This window comes from Pezoporus wallicus, unplaced genomic scaffold (genome assembly GCF_028554395.1).
Source record: "Pezoporus wallicus isolate ANWC-B61680 ecotype Strahan unplaced genomic scaffold, APGP_CSIRO_Pwel_v1 contig_3817, whole genome shotgun sequence".
Lineage (NCBI taxonomy): Eukaryota > Metazoa > Chordata > Aves > Psittaciformes > Psittacidae > Pezoporus > Pezoporus wallicus.
In genome coordinates, this window is record NW_026635157.1 from 14,073,204 (window position 1) to 14,095,462 (window position 22,259).

General features: G+C 41.2%; 1 protein-coding gene across 2 annotated transcripts; it reads right to left on the reverse strand.

Annotated features, from left to right (window-relative positions):
- Positions 1 to 733: 733 nt before the first annotated feature.
- On the reverse strand, positions 734 to 14,938 carry HSF2 (heat shock transcription factor 2). Of its 2 annotated transcripts, XM_057409594.1 has the most exons (13): positions 14,761 to 14,938; positions 11,355 to 11,463; positions 11,010 to 11,137; positions 10,086 to 10,210; positions 8,955 to 9,030; positions 8,253 to 8,314; positions 8,055 to 8,139; positions 6,998 to 7,188; positions 4,953 to 5,222; positions 4,296 to 4,401; positions 2,717 to 2,770; positions 2,037 to 2,121; positions 734 to 1,675 (listed from the first exon to the last, which is right to left on the reverse strand). In XM_057409594.1, exons 1-13 carry the CDS (start codon positions 14,905 to 14,907, stop codon positions 1,386 to 1,388), a joined length of 1,728 nt encoding a protein of 575 aa, XP_057265577.1. In that variant the 5' UTR covers positions 14,908 to 14,938; the 3' UTR covers positions 734 to 1,385. The 2 variants fall into 2 exon arrangements, with proteins under 2 accessions (XP_057265577.1, XP_057265585.1); XM_057409602.1 differs by lacking the exon at positions 2,717 to 2,770.
- Between the last annotated feature and the right edge of the window lie 7,321 nt (positions 14,939 to 22,259).

The following is a 22,259-nucleotide window of genomic DNA, read 5'->3' on the forward strand; positions in this document are numbered from 1 at the left end:
GTTCTACCACAGCAGTTCTTGAATCCTGCAGTAACTAGGCTGTTAACTGGGAAGATCAACAGATGGCTGGGCCTATAGCTTCAGCTTCCTTGGAGAGGGGGCATATAAAAACTGGAAATCTTGACTGCAGTGCCAGAATTGTGGAATATATCCTGTTAAGTTACTAAATCCAGTTTCTCCCTTCTCTGGAATATCTTGCACACTGGAGCTCCTCAGACCTCCCCAGCTACAGCTTTGAGGGCAGAGAAAGAAGGAAACTTTCATCTTCACAAGCAGTGTAACTTCCTGCTTACACTGAATCAGGAACTCAGGGTGACAAGGCTTAGTTAAGTATGTTGGCAGCACCTTCACTAGTCATTAGTGACTCCTCTGGCATGTAGCCATGTAATGCAGCTCCCAGCACCTTCATCTGAATAAAGGTAGAAGACTTCAGTGACTGACAGAAACACTTCTGCTCCGGAGCTCTTCAGCTGGAAGGAAAGCTGTGGCTCTCAGAAAACAAAGGAGAGAACAGCCTATTGTGTACTACCACACAAAACCAGTTTGCTGCATTAGCCACTTGTGTTGGAGGTATATAAATAAACCTTGAAGGCTGAAGACAATGAAACTATTTTCCAATAAACATGCATGGAGGCAGACCTCACTGCACAGCTACTTGGGCAGGAAGAACAAGGGCTGTTAGATCCATCTGCTACATGGAGTAAGAGACAACTCGTAACAAGTGTCACACTAATTACTTACTTAAGTAACATTTATTTTACCAGCATAGATGGTCCAAGATAAAAGTACTCATGCAGTCAAGGGGCCTGGTGGCTGTGAAGAACTTTTCCCCGGTTTGTGCTATGTGTGAGCACTTCTGCTGAAGTGAAAGTAAGGCAGAACCAAGATTTTGCAAGGTACAGGCACTTTGTTCCCAGTTCAAGCAGGGAAAAAAAAAGCCTACATCAGGTCCTGGTCCCCCCCACCCCCAAAAAGCCATATGTTTGTTAAAATGTTGTAAAAAATAGAAAAAAAAAAAACCAAAATACAGAAAGTCAGTGTTCTCTAACCATACACTACTAGTTTACATCATCGTATGTACGACCAGAAGTATAAGAAATCATAAAGCTTACTATCAACAAGTTTGCAGTTACCCGGATACTTAGCAATATGTGTAATACCAAGTATTTCACAGCAGTACAGCAAGTCTTAACTTGGTATTGCCAACCGTGCCTCACAGCTGTTCTAACCACACAGTTAAACAGTTGCTTGTAGGAAGTAACATAGGAAAAGTATTTTGGATTCCACGTTACCTGGTTACATAAAACAGTGATTTACAAAAAACTCATATACCAAACAATATTCTAAATAAATAGTTCATGGCTATATAAAGAGTCCCCGTTGCATCAGTTATCCAAGAAGGGCATGTCTGTGTCCATGGGTGCCGGGGCAAGTTCGCATAGATAGAACAGCGTGGCTTCACTTGCTTCTGCCTCTGTCAATGGCTCCAGCCGCACCAGTTTGCTCTGGGTGGGCTGAGGATCGAGGCTGCTCTCCAGCAGCTCATCCACTTCAAGGGGTTTGTCAACACAGGAAGGAGTTTCCACAGCAGAGCTCCCACTCTCAATGGTGGAGCCTGGGTTCCCATCAAGGAATGCAAGGAGTGGAAATGCTGTGTACTGTATGAGCTGTTTATCTAAGGAGAAAAAAAAATCCCAAAGCATCATCAGTTCACGTGCCTTTCTGTGTGCAAACAAAACCGAACCCACAGAACTGATCTGAAGAATAATTAATAAAAACCATTGTGTTAGTTTTAAATGAGTAATTAAAGGATTGTTATGTTCATGCATTATTTGTTCAGATTCTCCTGCAAAACCCCCAGGTTCTCTGCACCTGGTGCTGTGCCAAAAAAAAAACCAAACCCAAACATGGTAGGTATTTTGGTTATTTGCCTATCAGCATGCCACAAAACCAGACAAAGAGCAAATAACTGAGATGGTATTTAGAACAATGCTTGTTCAACCATTAAACTGTTTTAACACAGCACTACAACTGACCTGATTTGGGCTTAGAAACTTGTGTCTCATGTGAAGCCGTAGGACCAGCATTATTCTTGGTAGTTTCTATTTCCTTTGTCTCCATCTGGAAAACAGAGCAAAATTTTAAACACATGCTGAAACCTGTTCCAATGCCACTAGGACACAGCTGACCAGTTCTTAGAAAACATTTTTATTCGCGAAGGGATGCAGTGGTATCCGTTACCCATACTCACAGACTGAGAAAATGTGAAATGGAAGCACTGGCTTGCTCAACAAAGAGCCAAGAGTAATGCTCATAAACAAACAGGGCAAGTTCAAAGAGCGAGATCTTCGCTCCGCTGCTTGCTCATTTCTTTTCCCACCAGACAATACAGATGAAAACATTCTGACAAAGCGGGTACTATGTTTGCAAGTACTAAACTCTTACAGAATACAGAAATCAAGAGACTGGTACAACAAATGGGCATTTGACCTCAAGGCCATCAAGTTCTGAAGGATGTTATTTATGGGTGTACGTTTCCCTTTTCTGTTTAAAACCTAACAGGACGAGTTCAGCTGCAGCCTTCCTATTCGCATGGAAGCTTCCAAAGCCAGATCATGAAAAAGGTACTGTTATACCAGTAAAGAAAACAGTAAAGGATGAATGAAGTTTGCATCACTCGCTGCTGTGCACATCGAGCAATGGATTTCAGACTTACTTTGATATTATTGATATGATCTGTGGGATTCATCTGCACGGAGCTTGTGAAAAGCTGAATAAGACAAAACACATCAAGTTTTAGGTATCTCAGTGTTGCTATTAAAAATACATGAACATCATGTTGGCATGTGTGAGAATAATCCCTGTACTTGCCGTTTTCACTCTCCATCAGGATTAAAGTTTATTTAAAGGCAGTTATCACTTTTGTAGAGAAAACCTTGTTTTGGAGCACAATGGTTTGGAATTACATGAACCTCAGTCACAAAGGAAACAACCACATTGTGTCTACTTAGTCTAACATGGTTTGCTGCAGTGTTAAAATACCACTTCCTTCTTATGTTTCTGCCCAGAGAACTCTGCGGATAAGGAAGAACATACCCTGATCAAGTCTTCAAGTGAAACCAAAAGGGAGAGAGTCATCTGTACATGGGAGAGTAGAGCTGCTGTCAAGAGGGATCTCAGCAAAGCAGAAGGGCCATAAGGTTCAAAAGCCAAGCGCATTTAGGACACCATAACCTCATGCACCAAGTCAGGGAACAGAGAGGGAGCAGCCCCTCGGAGAGGGTAGCAGGGAGTCACAGTAGGCAAGACCCCACCATGAGCCAGCAGCATGGCCTTGCTACAGTGAGACACGCTCTGCTACAGGCAAACCACAGCCAGGAGGGCCAAATTACCATTTCCTGCTGCTCAGCATGTGAGGCCACCTGTGGAAGAGTGCCCAGGTTTTGGCCTCCCAGTACAAGAGTTTTCAAATTAGAGGGAGTCCAGAGGGCCATGTGACATCCAAGAGGCTGAGGGAGCTTGGCTAATCTTCTCTGAGGAAGGCAGACAAAGGAGAACAACTGTACTCTTCCACTGCCTCCGAAGAGGTGTTATGGAGAAGACAAACTCCACAGAGGTGGACAAAGGACAAAAGGCAAGAGCTACAAGCTGCAGCAGGGAAAACTGTGACTGACTTAAGGAAATCCTTCACAAAGAACAGTCAAGCACTCGAACAGGCACCCAAGAATCTCCCATCTTCTGAGATTTCAGAATTTGAGACAAGGTCCTGAGGAACATGACCAGCTTTCAAGCTGACCCTGCTCTGATCAAAGGGGCTGGCCTACATGACATGCATAGGTCCCTTCCAACCTAGACCATTCTAATAGACATAAATCTGAAGAGAAACTGAGAACATGCTCCTAAGAAATACTGTGAAATGGCAAACAAACTTGTAAAATAAATGCCAAGAACCTTTTTAACACCAGCTCATTGAGAAGCCCACAGATGATGTGCTGGGTTATTTCAAAGCAAAAGTATTTATCTAATTGGTGTCTGAGTTCATGCAGCAAGAAATATAAGCATTAATACATTAAGAAAGCCATTCTTCAATCAAAACATTAAACATTCACTTGACCAGTAGTGCAGCACGCAAAATTATACCAGTGCCGCAGAAACACGCTCACAAATACTTCTAACTTTCCTTTCTTAAAGGGAAGAAAGGATAATCTGTTGTTTTAAATCCATTTTAAACAGTAACAACCCACACAAATATTTTTGGTGGTGTACCACCAAAATACTTAACCAGTGAAGAGTACCTCAACCAGGAGATCTGGATCTATGCTGAACTGTCGTCCTGATAGCATAGCTTGGAAGTCCTCTAAACTGCAGTCGATGCTGTCAAGATAATCCAGAAGTTCAACCCTAGAAGACAAATTATATTTTATTCATATCCCTTAACAAAAGAAGGAGAAATCCACACTTACGCTTTACACAGATATACTACGTGCATCTAAAATTCTTCACCAGAACTATAATGAGCCAAGTCTTTCATTAGAAACAACCTTTGGAAAGAAAAACTTTTAGCCTCTTCAACCCAAGAAAAGCAGACAGGTGCTCCAAAACAGGTATCACAACACCATAACACTATGCCATGACATTAGCAGAGACGCGATTCTTGCACCCAGCCAGCCCTAATGAGTCCCACTGCCTCCAAGAGTTACACAGACAAATGCTGACAGTTAACAAAATGACATTCACAACATTACACTGTCAGATTATGTACCCTAACTCACTTCACAATGAAAATTAAAGGTCTCGTCTTAAAAGTATGAAGATCTTTATAAGCTGGATAGAATAAAGGTGACCTGTAAACAAAAGTTCTCAACAGGAACTACTACTCAGATCTTCTTACTTCAAGTCAAACAATCATTTCTAATACTTGGAAAAAACCTCAAAAAGACCAGGCTACTCACTTTCCAAGGAGATTTATATTCTGTGAAATGACTCCGTTCTCACTGAGTATGGAATCCATCATTGAGACAGAATCTTCTGCAGTTAATGTTGACTGGTTATTCAGCTGTACAGCACTTGACATGAGTGGGCTTGTGCTGTCACCGACAGGGCTGAGTGGATCATTAGCTGGGACAGCAACTGATTCTGTGCTTTTATCCCCTTGAATTACAGGAGCATATTCTTCTTCATTATCATCTTCCACAATTACAATATCAGGAGAATGACTACAGCTGTAATGTGAGACAAATTAATTAAAGCCCTTCATACACTCATTAAACTGGGAGTATTCTACAGGTTTAGTTACTTCCCACTTTAGTCAAACCACTTTAAGGAAATCAACCTTCCTACTACTTTTTAATACAGAACTTGGCAAGATACTCCAAATATCTATTTTCCATTGATATGGGGCTGTAGTGCTCAACACTGTTAATGCAGCTCAGCTAGCAGACACTGGTGTGCTAAACCACAGTAACAACTAGTAAAAAGACAGAAGAACACTGGTATTTTTCACATTAGAACAACTATAAGCTTGCATATAAAGTAAGTATGAAGTGGACCTAAACGTATTAGGCCACAAACTAGACAGATAATGCATTCAATGCATTTTTCCTTTTGTACAGAATCAACTCTGGAGCATCAGTCAACAGTACTTTTCTTATGTACACCAGGAAGGCAACCTAAAAACTAAGTGTCTCAAGTAATTTGCTTTTATCCATATTCTGGTTTTCTTAACCCTTAAGTAGCTGTTAGTTGTGCTGTCTTCTATACCAGAGCCTTATCTTCATAAAACTTTTCTACTAGGGAATGCATTCCCAGGTATCAGCTGAACAAAAACAATCGTATCAGTTCAAGTATAGTTCATATATTCTATGATTCTGTAAGATGGAAATATAGGATCATAGAATAGTTAGGGTTTGAAAGGACCTTAAGATCATCAAGTTCCAACCCCCCTGCCATGGGCAGGGACATCTCACACTAAACCATCTCATCCAAGGCTTTGTCCAACCTGGCCTTGAACACTGCCAGGGATGGAGCATTCACAACCTCCCTGGGCAAACCATTCCAGTGCCTCACCACCCTTACAGCAAAGAACTTCCTCCTTATATCTAAACTAAACTTCCCCTGTTTTAGTTTGAACCCATTACCCCTTGTCCTATCACTACAGTCCCTAATGAAGAGTCCATCCCCAGCATCCTTGTAGGCCCCCTTCAGATACTGGAAGGCTGCTATGAGGTCTCCACGCAGCCTTCTCTTCTCCAGGCTGAACAGCCCCAACTTTCTCAGCCTATCTTCATACGGGAGGTACTTCAATCTGTCCAAATAGCTAAGTTTTATTCCTTAAGGCATAAAACAGGTGCTATCAATACCATGCAACTCAGGAAGAGAGCTGCAAGCCAATCCATGGACCAAGATTCAAATGCTCAGAATTGAAAGAGAAATTACTTCTATAATACTAGGTCTAGTACTATAGTACTAACTACAGACAGGAAGGAACACAGTCACAAAACACTTGGGATTGACTAATTTCACAGCAAGCTTGAACAGGAAATCCCAGTCATCTAGGAATCCTAGAAAAAAAAACCCTGAAATTAACTGGCTTAATAAAGTTCAAAGACCACAGCAACATTTGACAAACAGCACATGCTGTAAAACCCTGGGAAGTCATTCCTGACTGTATTCATAACCAAAAGTCTGAAGACACCACTTACTCTGTCTTTGGAGAAGTACTATATTTAACAACAGAATACAATAATACAGACTGCTTCTCACTAGTTTCTATCCTCTGCATATTAAAACTCCAACAGCCAATTAACTGTTTCGAACAAATCCAGAGGTAAGTAGATCAGAACCTAGTGTGAATTCACAGGTTAAGCTTCCATACGTGCAGGAGTGTTGAATAATTCTGACTATTACTTAAAAAAAAAAAATCTAAGACATCTGAATTATTCCATATTCCACAACACTGAAAGCCACTGATCTATATACAGTTCTAGAGACTTCTTACTTTGAAGAATTAGAAGTGGAATCTTCATTTGCTTCTGGTGCAGTGGGAATATTTTCTTCATCAGCCATGGGATTTTCTTCATCACCCACAGGATTTTCTTCATCTCCCACATCCTCAGTGACATCATAAATAATGATGTCATCTGAAATCTGTTCCCTTTGTTTTAAGCCCTCATTTCTGTTGAGAGGTACCTGAGAATTATTTTAAAGAGTGTCAGGGGATAGAAAGACAAAGAGCTTCAGCATTCTGGCAGTTACCATTGTATCTTACAATGCCTCAATTTTAAATTGTAAAAGCTGTCCTACACCTCAAAGATTATATGCTGTTTGTACAGATCTACATTTAATCAAGAAACCATACAAAAAAAATGAACAAGATGAAAAATAGCAGCTACAGGAAAACAATGTTTCATAAATACTGCAGCCACAGAAACAAAAATATCCTAGCACTGTCAGCAAAAGCAACAAAAAGCTGTGACAACAGGACTACGCAAGAACAAAAAATATTAAAAAGTGGCTGCTGTTTAAATAACACTTTGGTTTAAGCTATTAATTCTAGTTTCATGCTCCAGCCCTCATTTTAAGAATTTCCCCACCAACCATTATTTGGACAGCAGAAAATAACTTTCAGTGACACGATACATTCAAATGGCAGAGGGACTTGACATGATTTTGCTAGGTTGGATGCTGCCTTGCAGAGCAGCACACTGGATCCTTGTCCCTGCATAGGGCTACAGGTGCCTAACTTCCAGAAATACAAATACAACATACATATGTTATTTCTAATAACTCTATTATTAAAAGCAGACTGCTTTCAGAAGGATCACATCAAGCTGCATTTAACACACAGGCTTATACATGCTTATATTGAAAAGTGAATGGTGACTTTCAACACACTTGGCTTCTGAAGGAAACACAACACAGTGTACCACTTGGAGAAGTTGACAGCTCTCAGTACACAGCTATGTTTTATTCCCCATAAAACAAGCTGCTTGATCAGTCTGCCCCTCCACTAGTTCCTTCATCTTAACAAACAATATGCATAAAAGAATACTTACATGATGGTTACTGTCAGCTGGTTCTTTCACGATTTGTTGAAACACACTCGACTTTGTAGGTCCATTAGTGTTCAGAAGTAGAGGCCTAAATCAGAAAGAGTATAGGAAGAAAGTCACCTCAAAACTAAGTCCTTGGTTTCAGTCCACAAAACGTGTCAGTGTATGGACTGGACAGCAAATTTTTAAGACCATATTTACCTCTTCCGTTTCAGGCTCACTAATTGGTTATTCTGCACCAAGGTAACAATAAATTGTACAATCTGTAAGATACAAACCACTACTGTTAGTCACTCTACCCTGTATTTGCTTCTCTCAGATTATCAAGATCAGCTGCCTTTCCTTTTGAAATGTTAGACTTTCTTCCCTTATGTTTTCAATTTAAGGATTAAATGTACGTATCTGGCTTGAACAAACCGGAAATAGTAATCAGTAAGAGTCTCTCCTACGAGGCTGCTTTCAGTGGTTATTTATTTCTGATACGTAAAAAAAAGTATGGAACTCTTTGCATTTACATCAGTTTTGGCAGATTATAAATCTGTTCCATCAAGGTAAGCCAATATACTATCAGTGGGTTCCACTCAATGATCATCCAACACAGAACATTAGTCATTCGACTTCTGAAGTAACAAAGTGGATGGACCATTTTAAGGGTACCTTAATGAACGATGTACAATACTCCTGAACCTCTGAAAATGTTTACAAGAGTTTGGCCTTATTTTCTGCTTATGCATGTTTGTTTCACAAAGATTTGTTCATCACCCTGATGTTTTTTTCTATTAAAAAGACATTTCACATGCTACAAAAAAAGTGAGGGAGAAGCAAGGTAACATGTGGCACAGTATTCCTATCTCAGAAGCACTAACGCACACATTCACATACAATGCCTCAATGGAACCTTACCTTCCGAATAACTTGCTGCTGTTGCAAGTGTTTTGCTCGCAGTTCTGCTACTTCCCTCCACAGGGATTCATTCTCTCTGTTTGTAAACAATGGTTTAAAAGTTTTAGAATATCTACATTAATAATTTTTGTTAAGATTAGCTGGCTTCATTAAAGCTCTTTGAAATGTCTTTTTAGATTGCATGTAGGGAAAAAAAAACCAAGTCACACAGTAAGCAACCTTAGCAAATGATTACAAAATGGAGACCCAAACAATAAATAGCCTGCAGAGAATTTCCAACCCCTTAAAAATAACAATTAATTCCCTAATTTGCAATTCTTATTACACATACAGTCAGCATTTGTTTTTTCTTGTAACAAGGTTAAGTTTTCTTCTTGATTCTAGTGATTAAATAATAACAATAAAAAAACAAGCATAAAACTGGTTCCTACCAGCAGCAAGGGTCCAAAGAGCACAAGAATGCAGTTTCCTCTCACCACTAAACAACAACAGCTCTTCATCTATACTGCTTGTTCTTCAAATTTTTCATCAAACCTGCTTGTCCTCCCTCAGATACCTCTTGCTAGATGGCAAGCTACCTATGAGCAACTGTACATCCCCCTTGAAAGCATCTTTACAGAACAAGCTCTCAAGTCATGCATGCACCGGTAGGTTATCCTATGCTGCCTCTATTATCAGTGGGGGAATGAAGACAACAACAAAAAGCAATGAGCAAAAACATTAACTGTAGTAAGAAAGTATCATAAGCAATTTGCACAAACCAAACTCTGCCTCAAACTAAACATAACAACTACTTCAAACCTGAAGACATAAACCAGCATACTTCATGCTAAGAGCCAAGCTGAATATTCAGCCGCAGTACCATTATGGAACTATTAAAGGTGTTATTTCATTGCCCACTAGTATACAGTTTTCCAAACACCAGCACTGCCTATTACTTTTAGCCATATCAGAATATTAATTTTTTAATGCAATGCTTTTATTGAAATTTATTTTTATAAAGCAGTATTTAAAGTTAGGAAATTAAAAAAAAAATAAAAATCAAGAGACACCTAAAAATTAGGTCTTTGGCTGGTATCTATTATCATAATTACTCAAATTTAAGGATTGGTTGCTGGTGGAGCAAATTACCTCTTCAACGCAGACAACTGAGATTCAATAGTCTCTTGTTTAATCTGCACCTTTTGAGCATTACTTATTATTTTGGAGAGATCTTCCTGACGTATCTTGTTTTCTTCAGGTCTCGAAGAAGAAACCTTTAAAAGATTGGAATCCAGAAACAATGCTTTCCTTGACTTATTGTTAACTATTTTCTTTTGGTGATCAAGTATATTTTCCTTTAGTGTTGACAAACTATGCATTTAAGTCAATAATATACCAAGCATCAAATAAGAAAAAAAACAAACAGAAACACACAGAAATTTCTTTTTACAGCTGCCACCACAACACATTTAGTTGTTACAAACATTTGTGCACATTCAGATTTGCCAGGCATTCTCCTAAGCGATCTACTTTATCCCAAGTCTTTCACAATAATCCAGTGTTAACAAGTACACCCCTCACCACAGTTTAAATGCTGCATTTCTATTCATTATCTCTACCTGACTCACAGTAACGGCAGAACACATTTCAGAATCACATCTGGCAGCATAACAAACATTTATAAGTTTGCCCGCTGTCCAATTTGGTGCGAAGTTTAATGCTTACTGTAGCTTTGGGCTTAAACAAACTACGTAAGCAAGCAGACTGTTATATTACTGATGGTAAAGTCAAAGCATGCTCTGCACGCCTTCTAATACCCATTTGTAAAACGCTGTACTTGCAGAACTAGCTTATTTTTGCCACCTGTGAAACTTCCTATAATGACAGCAAAGGTTAAAGGAAACCAGTCAAGTCACCCAAAATATCTTTAAATAAGTCAAGATATATATAAGAGCGGTGCAGACTGCTTCCTCAACTCCAAACTTATTTGCACTCACAATCCTGCTATTAAAGCTGACATTAACTTTGCTACTCATTCAATACTTACAAGCTTTCCACTGAATTTTCACTAACCTTCCTTTTAATGTGTTCCAACAAGTCCTCCCGGCCCTGCTTAAAATATGGGTGCTGAAACTCTACTGGACCATCTCGCTCCAGTTTGACAATACCAGAATCAACATGAACAACTTTACGGAAGCCATCTTTAAAGAAAAAAAGAAGAAAAAAACCCAAATAACTCTCAAAGCCCACATTAAGAAATTCAAACTACAGTGTTCCAACTATCCTGTTACCAGTTTTGAGGTTAAGACAGTAACCTAGTTGCAGAGAACACAGGGCCACTGCTCAAAGGGTACGGTCTGTAACTGAGCATGCACAGGATCTAGAACTATGGTAGAAAGCAAAAAGCCAAGAACTTACACATATTTAATTGTCTGACAAAGCTTGCCATGTTGTTGTGCTTGAAGTACTTGGGAAGAATCTCTTTTGCAAATCTCTGCTCATCCAATACCAAGAAACTCTGGCCATTCTAAAATGAGAGAGACACATTAAGATATTTAAAGACCATTGGAGAAAACATGCTGGGCTTTCAGAACTAATCATCAGATAGGAACGTTTCCTTTGTGCATGCAGTAGGTAACTGATCTGCTTGCCTACTATTTTCCACAACAAAAAGCGTACAAAGCCTGCAGCTGGGAAGTATTATCAATTTACAATCCCTATCTATACATGAAAGGGAACATCTCTATTGTTACTCATGGCTTCCTCAAGAAATTAATTACTTTTTTACCAACAACTACCGTAATTTCACTAGAGGACAATACTATACATTTTGCACATAGCTTCAAAGACTTGGGAAGTAATCTAACAAAGAGACTGGAAAGGAAAAACACTAGCAACCAGCTAAGGTCTCCTCTGCTTCCTGGTATAAAAGCATGATTAGTTCAAAATGAGTTGTAGACTGGATGGAGCTGTCAAAGAGCTGAGAGTGTCTGTTAGGTTTTGGAGTCACCAAAAAGGTAACCACCCAAGGCTTCATCCCCCTTCTCCTGGGATGCCAATTGTGAGGGAGAACTGATCTTTTATTTCATCCACAGGCCTAGACTAAAACAGAAGCCTCAGCTCTTTGTTCTTCAATGACTGTGCTCCATTAACCAAAGGACAACTATATGGCAGAATCCAAACCAGCCACTTCAAAATTGTTTCGGTTCTGCCTGTACCTCCACAGTACCCTCATCCTGTATTTAATGAGAAATCTACCATCTTTGACAGATATCAGCACTGATGTTGCATCTTCTTAGAAGCCCTTTCTAGTTAAACGAGTCACATTTGTTTCTTACTCCCAAACAACAGCAGTTCTATGATCCCAAGCTTAAACAACCAACCAGGAGACCATGTGATGATCCTTGCCCAGGAGTTTGTTTCTGACAGACCAACAACGATCATTAGCAACAGGATTTATAAATGGCTTACCACTGCATGAGTTAGGAGCTCAAGACTGAGAAGAGGGTATGAAGACAAAAACTTCCCAGTAAAGCCTGCCTACCTATCTCCTGCTGAGCACGTCAATGGAAGGGAAAAAAGGGAAGCAAAGAAAATTGCAGGAACAGGCCATTTTAGCCTATGCATTATTGAAAACCACCATCTGAAGATACTCAAACAAGTGTACTACAGTGATCTGCAGTACCTCACTTCACTGTCACTTTGACATTGTTCAGACCTACTGCACAAGAATCTGGGAAACACATCTACTAGTTCTTGTTGGCCCGGCAGCTGTTTACAGCAAAGCTGTACAGACATTAAAGCCTGACTTTAACTCACTAAAGCATTACCACAGAGCTAAATACAGTTTTCAACTGCTAGTGTTACTGACTGCAGCATTCAGCAACCTTCCGAACACTTTGTTTGGTACTCCTCATATGTGTTTCCATGGACAACACGTACCATGGTTTCATGGAGATATGTTTGCAGGGTGACAGAATTCAGCTGTTTGGCTGCAGATGGCATTTATCCATATAGAGTAAACTTATGGATTGCCATAGGCGGAAAATGAAATATTACAGTAGCTGTACTCTTCCTTTCCTGTTAAACTGGTACACTTTCTGTACCCATAATATTGACGCAGCTCATTTTCAAAAGTTGTCACTTGTGCACCAAGTGATCCCAATACCTTCCCCACACACAAACTACTGCATGCCAATAACATCAACTGTGATTAGTCTATCTTCCTCCCACAAACAGCCTTGCAGAACCCCAATTAGTCTTTATTTCTAATTAGAAAATACTACAAGGATACCAAATAGCTGTGGTCTGCTTCCCTGAGATAAGGATAAGCAATTAATTTGGAAAGTCTCCACTGAAAGTGCAAGTGGCAAAACCAGTACTTCTTATATTAGACAACATCTCAATCTTCATGTAGCCTTTAGCATTTCTTGCCCAGGAAAAAAACAAACAAACAAACAAACAAAGACAAAATCTACCGAGTCTACCTGTTTCCTTCTTCAGGAAGTTCTGGCTGAAGTTACTGGTAATGCATTACCAGTAAAATGTTTAAGAAAAGCATTTTATCGTTGCTTAAGCATTTAAAATAAGCTCAGACAACAGCTGCCATCTCAACACCACTTGAGATGCAGTTGGAGGACAGGATTGTTTTCAGTATTTTAATAATTGTTTTATTACTTTTTATTTAATAATTATTTTTTAAACACCAAAAATATAGAAAAATTAAATAAATAATCTCCTGCTTGGCATTCATCAGAAGAGTTAATGATGCTTACTATAGCAAATCTGCCAAGTACTTCCTGCCTTGCAATGTTTTAAGACGCCTGTAACTCTTGTGCTCGGATAATGCTTATTTATTATTTCTACATCCGAATATACGGGATTCAAGACGAGAGGGCATCCATCTCAGGTCTTCCATTTGGACATCCATCGCCACAGGCACCACGCACGCCTAACCTGCAGGCAGCAGGACAGGGGTGCAACAGGCAGACCGACACTTGCCCCGCACCCTGCCCATCTCCAGCAGCGGCCGTGATGGGCGGGGGGTGGTGGTGAGGCGCCCGCCGCAGCAGGTGGGCAAAAGACCGGCAGCCGTGGCCCCACGTGGCCAACAATGGGGGCGGGCCGCTCCCCGCAGTGAGCGGGAGGTCTCGGGTGCCACGCGGGGGAACCATTGCCGCCCGCCTCGCGCGCAAGATGGACTGGCACTCCCAGCATCACCGGCCCCCTCCACCCGGGGCAGGGCGCTGTTACGTAGCGCCCCTCTCCCCGCCCCCGCTTCACCCCGAACTCGCCAACCCGCCCTGGAAACCCCACCGCGGCCCTGTGTTTGCCGTACCACGGCTCAACAACTGCTTGTCGGCGCTCCGCAAAGCCCAATCGCTCTCGGATCCCTATCCTCATGCCCCAGTCCCTCAAGCTCAGAGGCAGCGGCCTCCAGGCGAAGCCGGCCTGCTCAGTCTGGACCGGCGCCCATACTCCCCACTTACCCCCAGCTACAAGACAGGGTTTGAGGCAAACCGCCCTCTGACTGCCCCTCCCGGGCTAGGAAACCCGCGACGGCCCAGAGCGGCCGGGGAAGGTGGGGCCGCTCCCCCAGACCGGCTGAGGGGAGTCCAGCCAAACCAAGCGCGCGTACCCGGTTCTTCCGCCAGCCCCACGCCCGCCGAGGCCCGGGCCCCGCGGAAGGCCCTCCTGCCCCCCCGTCCCAAGCAGGCCCCAAGTGCCTGCCGCCGGAGAAAGGCGGGAAGAACGACATACACACACACGGGCTGACGGACCGACGGACACACCCCCCCCAGCGCACACGGGCAAGGCGCCGCACCTGGCTCCAGGTGATGAGCTGGTTGCTGGGGGCCTCGCCCACCAGCGCCCACAGCTTGCTGAGGAAGGCCGGGACCCCCCCGCCAGCGGCGGGCAGGGGCTGCGCCTGGGGGGGCTGCGGCTGAGGGCTCTGCTGCTGCTGTTTCATTGTCGCTCGGGATCCTCCGCCGTCTGGCCGGGGGAGGGGCGCGGCGGGAGGAGAGGACGGAACCAGTCGGGCGGGCTCCGCATGCGCACCGCGCCCACCTACACGCACGCCTGCGCACCTCGGGGGCGGAGCCGGGGGGGCCTCGTGTTCGCGCCAGGGCACCGTGCCTAAGGCGGGGAGCACGCTGAAGGCTTATGGCAGAAGGAGGTGCGGGGCCCAGTGGGGGTATTCTCTTCCTCCTCCTCCTCCGCGTTCATGGAAGGGCTTGCCTCTGTCCGCACGGAGGTACGCAGGGCAGAGTGGGCAACCGTGCCTGGCACCTCAGTGTGAAACCCGCGGTACGCAGCAGGGTGCAGCAGCTCTAGCACATACCCTATATATATAATCTGTCCTTAGACTACGTGTAAGCATATGCACAACAGAGACATTCAAGCTAATGCTAGAAGAGAGGTAGGTACTAAGGAAACTAACGTCTCTCCAACGCAAGCTGTGCTTTGACTTCAGACGTGTGGGCTACAGGGACTCTGGAAAGAGACTGATTTAAATCAAAGGTTCGCTCTAGGACAACAATCTTATAAACAGTAAAATGCAGTAAAATTATTTTCCTTCCTAACAACTATTTTTTAAAACTTAATCACAAACTTAATTATTTGCAATTAAGAAATGTTCTGGGAATGAAACCAGTATCTTCTTAAAAAGTCCTCATCAGTTGTCAGTGTTGCTGATACTCCTTTGCTGAGAGTTCTCAGAAAGTCTCAAAAGAATCAAGGTCAGCTTGATCGGCTTCATCTACAGTGACAATAAAGCACAGTGGTGCAGGAGAAAAATCTGAGAACCTTTAACTGTGGTAACCCTGCAGGAAAATTAATTTAAATACTTCCATTTCATGCTATCACACCACTTTTTTCACTTGTAAGAAATGAAAGTTCGTTTGTCATGATGTTCAGACTAAAACTAAGACTCAATTATTTACTTGGTGGAAATGACAGAAGCACAATAAATAACATGTTACAGAAACTGCTGGAGGAGAGGGTGAAACAAGTCAGTTTGCCGAGGTGAAAGCCATCCAGCTGGCCCTGGACATTGCTGAACGAGAAAAGTGGCCAGTACTTTATCTCTATACTGACTCATGGATGGTGGCAAGTGCCCTGTGGGGGTGGTTGAAGCAATGGAAGCAGAGCAACTGGCAACGCAGAGGTAAACCCATCTGGGCTGCTGCACTGTCGAAAGATATTGCTGCCCGGGTGCAGAACCTGGTGGTGAAGGTACGTCATGTAGATGCCCATGTACCCAAGAGTCGGGCCACTGAGGAACACCAGAACAACCAACAAGTGGATAAAGCGGCTAAGATTGAAGTGGCTCAGATGGACTTAAATTGGCAGCATAAGGGTGAATTATTTTTGGCCCCGTGGGCCCATGACACTTCAGGCCATCAGGGCAGAGATGCAACATATAGATGGGCCCGTGATCGAGGGGTGGGCTTAACAATGGACACTATAGCCCAGGTTATTCATGAGTGTGAAACACGTGCTGTGATTAAGCAAGCCAAGCGGTTAAAGCTTCTTTGGTATGGAGGACGATGGCTGAAGTATAAATATGGGGAGGCCTGGCAGATTGACTATATCACACTGCCACCAACCCACCAGTACATCAGCCTGTTACACAAACAAACTCATTGACTTGACATTCATTAGATCATTCCTGAGAGCCTAAGTAACAGTTTGTAAGTTTATGGCTTAGCTTTTCAGGGTCAGCATTTGGAATGATAAAACTTCAAAGAATGCCTTTTAGATTTAAGCACAAGTTTACAGTAATTGTCCAAGTCATTTTTCATCCTGACATGCATGCAGCAAGCTTCTACCAGGTTCCATTTATCTAGTTAGAAATGCTAGCTAAACAGAGAAAACATGCTTGTGATTTAATCTAGGCACAGTATTGCTCTCCATCTTTTTTGTTCATAACATACATTTAAAAATAGAAGCTGATTTGCATAATTGTTGGACATTTCAAATTGCATTTGTAATATCAGATTATTTTAAAAGGTAAAATTCTGTATTGATATCTTTTGCTGAGACAGAAGTGGAAGTATGCAGTTAGGTTTTTTGCATTTCACTGCTTGATTAAACATCATCTTGGTGAGAAAAGACCATTGTGTAACTTGATTTCCAACCTTTTACAGTTAAGGGAAGTCTTTTGAGCTTTCTTGCTAAACATCAGTTTAGGAGAAAAACCACCAAATCCTCTGAAACCTTAAGGCTTAAAACTGGGAGTTATTAATTACATACTTAGCATAAAATGTTAGTGATGTGGAACTCAAGTAACTCTTCCATTAGTTTTTTATTATCTTACAATGTCTGAGCACAAGATAATTGCTTGTCCATGTTCATGTTATTTTACAAGTCAGCAACTGTAGAACTCACCAGTCTTTAACCCAGGGCTGTTTTGACTTCTCAGTATCTTCATGAGCAGTGTTACCAGTCAGTTTTCCTCTCTGCAGTACCGTTTTTCTCCATTCAGCTTGCAGAAATCTAGGAATTGTTAGCTCTGAGATAGGTCAAGGTATTTAAATGTTTCACAATACAGTTCTCGCCCTCCCCTCACCAGAAAACGTAACACTCGAAAACCTTTTGGATATTGTGAAATGATGGAAATTCAGGAAGATCTCCTCCCATATCCCTCAACTAATCCTTTGAGCACTAACAGATGCTGTTCCTTCCCAGCCTCATGCCCCCTTCCCTAGGGTCCTCAGTCCTTCCACATGCAGGAGTTTCAACTAAGACTTGGCACTTGGGGAATAAGAAAGGACTTCCAATGAGGAACATCTAATTTCCAGTGCTCTTTCTTACATTCACAGAGAGGTTAAATAGGGAGCAGCAACTCAAATCTGGACAGGAAGCCAAGAGAGTAAAGCAACCTGTTTATTTTGACATCACATATGCTTAGAATCACAACCACCAAGGGTGTCTTCTCACACTAGAGCAGCAGGCAAGCTCCACAGCAGTCCCATACACTCTTAAAGGAGCTTTGGCCACTGCTAGTCTCCTTTTGACATGGTTTTTAAAAAAGTTTGGGATGGGAATTCTTTTTTCTACAGCATACTTACAAAGAGGCCACAGAGCAGCCCTCATGTAACAATATTTGTCTGAAATGAATCTCACCTGTTCTTCTCTCACTTGCTATTTTCTCCCAGCACACTGAAATATACATCAAGGGTCAACCTCCAAGCTTTCCCTACAGGCTGCTGCTATAGCTCTTGTAAGTCTGAAGTACAATCTGTGTGAATTCCTGTTACTTCAGACCTTGAGTAAAGCCTAAGCCAACTCACCAAGGGTACTAGTTTCCTTAAGACAAACAGCACAATGCAAAACAAGCAACTGAAAATGACACAGAAGCCGAAGGTAGGGTGACGTATTTCAAGGGGATACTCTCCTCTTCTTGTGACCACTATTTGTCCTGACCGAAGTGCGTAACATTGGAGCATTCTGGCAATGAAAAGGTAGTAAAGAACAACACAGTCACCTTGTAACTCTCAGGCATACTATAATTTGTGTTTTGAGATCCAGTAATCTTTATTGATTTGTCTGTATTGATCCCCATGAAAACAAAAGAAAAATCAGTCATCGAACTTGCTCATATTTTGCCCTGGAAAAAGCACAGAAGGCCACAGGGAAACCATCCCAGAATGTCTACAGTATCAAACACTGTGCACAGCACTTCACAGCCAAATTTGATGCAAGCCCTCCACCTTTTAAAAAGGTATTACATATTTAAAACAACGGAAAGTGTTCCCAGGAGTTCCAACTCTGCACATAGTAGGATCTCCCTGAATTAAAAGTGATTAGATCAATTAATTAATTAGCTTTAAATTAATCCTATCCTCCTTGAACCTGTGATAGCCTTTGAGATTTCTGTGTTCATGATGAAATTGCCTAGAGCAGGCAAGGTAGATGGCATTTCTGAGAGCTTCTGAAGAGGTTGTTCTTTCAAAACCAATACCCTTTTGGTAAATTTTATGCTGTCCTTGTGCACCTCATTCAAGTACTGCTCAGTGGTTTTGATGGCTAACTGATTAATTTTCCCTCTCTTCTCACATGCCCTGCAGGAAGAGCAGATGGCACAGTTCATCACACCGGATATCTAACAGACACCGATTTTAAATAGATTTTAAAATTAAGTTATAATAACTGTTCCCCACAGTATATTTAAAATTCAGCTGTGATAACTGAAACCCAGTTTCATTCATGATCAATGGCTTTTTTTCTTAAAAGGAAAATTCAGACCTATATTCATATTTACTACTAACCCTTCAAGACAGCTTGCTATGGAAATGGCACAGAAGTAGTATCCATTTTTTCTTAGCTTGTGTATGAGGAATTAGGTGTTTCCCAATTAGACAAGATCTTCTATATTCCATGAAACTGCTTACCGTATCCTAAAAGATTGTTTTTTCTTACTAAGAGGAGTTACAAACTTGAAAAAGGTATATTGTAAACAGGCTAAGATAGCATTCAATTAAACGCAGTTAAATGTGATTAAAAACTTCCTTAAAAAATCCAGTCTTAAAATGCTTGGAGTGATATCTCCTGTGCCCCCCCCGCTTTAAAAAGGAGACAAAAATGAAACAAAAATCTGAGTCTAAACTCACTTCTTAACATGGTAAGAATGAGTTTCACATTGAGGCCAGATTGTCTGATCTTCAGAGCTTTATGCAAAATTAAATATCTTTACTGAAGCTTCTGGATGGATGATAGATTTGGGAAAAAAGGTAAGGAGGCTTCATGGACAGTATGACTGGCAGAAAACTTCATAGAAGTTTTAGAGCAGTTTGCTGCAGCCATGTATTGGTAATTGTGGAAAAATAGTTCCTATGGTAAAAAAAACAAAACCACACCAAACCACAAACCAAAAAACCCAAACAAACCAAAACATAACCCCCTCCCTACCCCCCCCCCCCAAAAAAAAAACACCGCCCAAAAACCCCGAAGAGCCCAACCAAAACCCAAAAACCAACAACAAAACATAAGCATATTTGGTCAAACACTGTTTTATTCCAAAATGAAAAGCAGATACAACAGTTTGCACAATTTTCTCCAGATTGTTTCTTCAAGTAGGATTTCATAACACAGAAATTACAAACATTATGGCAATGAAGGGCTCATAAATCAAACTGAGCAAGGCATGAAAAGCTTTTATCTAACCTGAAGCTAGTTTAGCAAGCATATACTACATCCATGGTATAGTTATTCAAAGGCCTCTATTTCATGCTATTTCACATGCCAAACATTAGGACTGCCATAAAGTAACTCTTCTGCCAGGTCAATTCCAGAGCATGGGCAAGCCTTCTTCAAAGATCATCAGCCTCTGCACTGGTTTACTCTGTGCAAAAGCACAGGAGATATTCTTCACAAAGTACCAATGAGCAACTTAAAAAAAAAAAAAAAAGACATGTAAAATTAATGGTGTTCTTAAGAACCTTTAAAATTAAATTTATTTTCACGAATAAGTTATATTTGATGAATCTGCTGCTTAAAGCCATTCAGAGATATTATTTCAATGGACAAATCCCATCTGCTCTATGATTGTGGAGTCTGTCACATCAAATCTTTCCCCACACTGATGGCCATTTAACAACTCTCTTCAACCCATTTAAAGTGGAAGACCCTCAGACTGAAAATTGAAAATAAAACAAATTTAAGTGGTTAATCTCAATCTAATTTACCTGAATCAGGTGGAAGTGTAATCTTCTGTGTCTGTCAAATCCACTGTTTTCATCGCACAGATTCCTGTAAGTTTTTATAACGGAAAAAAAATAATTACTTCATTTCCAAAACTATGACCCAAATTTGTGAGATAACTAGTATAAAAAATGATTTGCTGTACTTTTCACAGGATTCTACTATTTCCTTCCCAGTCTGGTTAAAACCACTGCTCTAGCAGCCACACACTACAGTTCACTTGACAGCTGGTGACTGAAATGCTATCTATGCTGCAACTGCAATTGCAGCTGTCATCATCTTTGTTTAATAGTATAATGTAATCAAGCTGTTCTTTAATTTGCATCAATGTTGTTTTCCTTGTTAGGCCAATTATTCTTCCCCACACAAATTGGCCATTATGTTGAGGATGTATGTTAAAAAAAAAACCAACAAGAAAGCCACAACTGGTAGTCATCTGTATTTTTCAGATCCAAGACCTAAATACAGACAGAGCATATGAACTTCGCAGTTCTGACAGATTCTGCCTGTTCTTTGCACGTTTGGTGCCTTATCCTGAATCTTTGAGCTAGAATCTGTACTCTAAAGCTGTAAATAAACTCTTCTTTTACCAAGCCAGTCACACACACAGAGGACAGCTAGGACATTCCACTTGCAGATTTACTAATTATATTACTGAAGAAGCCCATAAGCATAATAATCTCCCCTCCCCCCCCCCGAAACAAAGTTTTCCCTTCATGTTACTGTTCAGAAACTGCTGTTCTCTAGTTCTCTTCAGCAAGGTGCTGCTCCTTCAAAACCAGAGAGAACACTGCAAGCAACCTCAGGATGTAAAAGGCTGTAGTTTGAAAACATTTTCCCATCCTACAATGCCTTATTATTCAGTCCTTTCCACTCCCTCCCTGCTGGGCTACCTCCTGTGCTATACTGCAGTAACTACTAGATACTGGATTAAAAAAACCCACACCAAAAAATAATTCTTTAACACCCATGAGACTGTAAACTTTTAACCTGTTGTCAGTTCCATGATCCAGTTCAGGCAATTCAGATGCAAAAGCAGTTGCATCATTCCAGGTGGAAAATGTTCTAGGAGTGGAAGTGAAGAGCTAGGAAGCTTCAGTTAAGGCATATTATGCTTTAAGATTCTCTTCCCCCATTGAAGGATTTGTGAAGAGGCAACAACAAAACAACAAAAGCAAGACATTTCTGTTCTAAAATACTTTAAATCATAGGATGAATCATAGGTTAAACCATATTCCAAGTGCTTTGTGTTTTCCTAATCAACAGAGACAAGTGCCAAACCAAAACAATACAGCCTTGGGGTATAAGAAATCTCTTTAAAAATTACAGCATTATAAAGGTAGGAGTAAATCTTGTTTCCTCTGTGCATTTCTATTGGAGCCTGTAGGAGATACTGTAGAAGTAAAACGAAAGCATTGTTTGTGTAATAACTGTTTAAACTCTACTAAAAGCAAAACCAAACCACAAACATAAAGCCTGGGTAGCCATCAACAAAATACAGACAAAAAAAAAATATTCTTTATGCCTATAGACCTAAAATGACATGTTCATTGATATTTCATTTAAGACTTACAAAAACGTGCTGTTAGATCTATGGAGTTTCTCTGGAAAAAAGTT

Bases quoted from the DNA above. Each gene is read 5' to 3' on its own strand.
- HSF2 (XM_057409594.1), bottom strand. From the start codon at position 14,907: ATGAAACAGCAGCAGCAGAGCCCTCAGCCGCAGCCCCCCCAGGCGCAG. The intron at 11,464-14,760 runs GTGCGGCGCCTT...CTCTCATTTTAG, and splicing joins AGCTCATCACCTGGAGCCAG to AATGGCCAGAGTTTCTTGGT. The intron at 2,122-2,716 runs GTAAGTCTGAAA...TCTGTTTTCCAG, and splicing joins ATCATATCAATAATATCAAA to ATGGAGACAAAGGAAATAGA.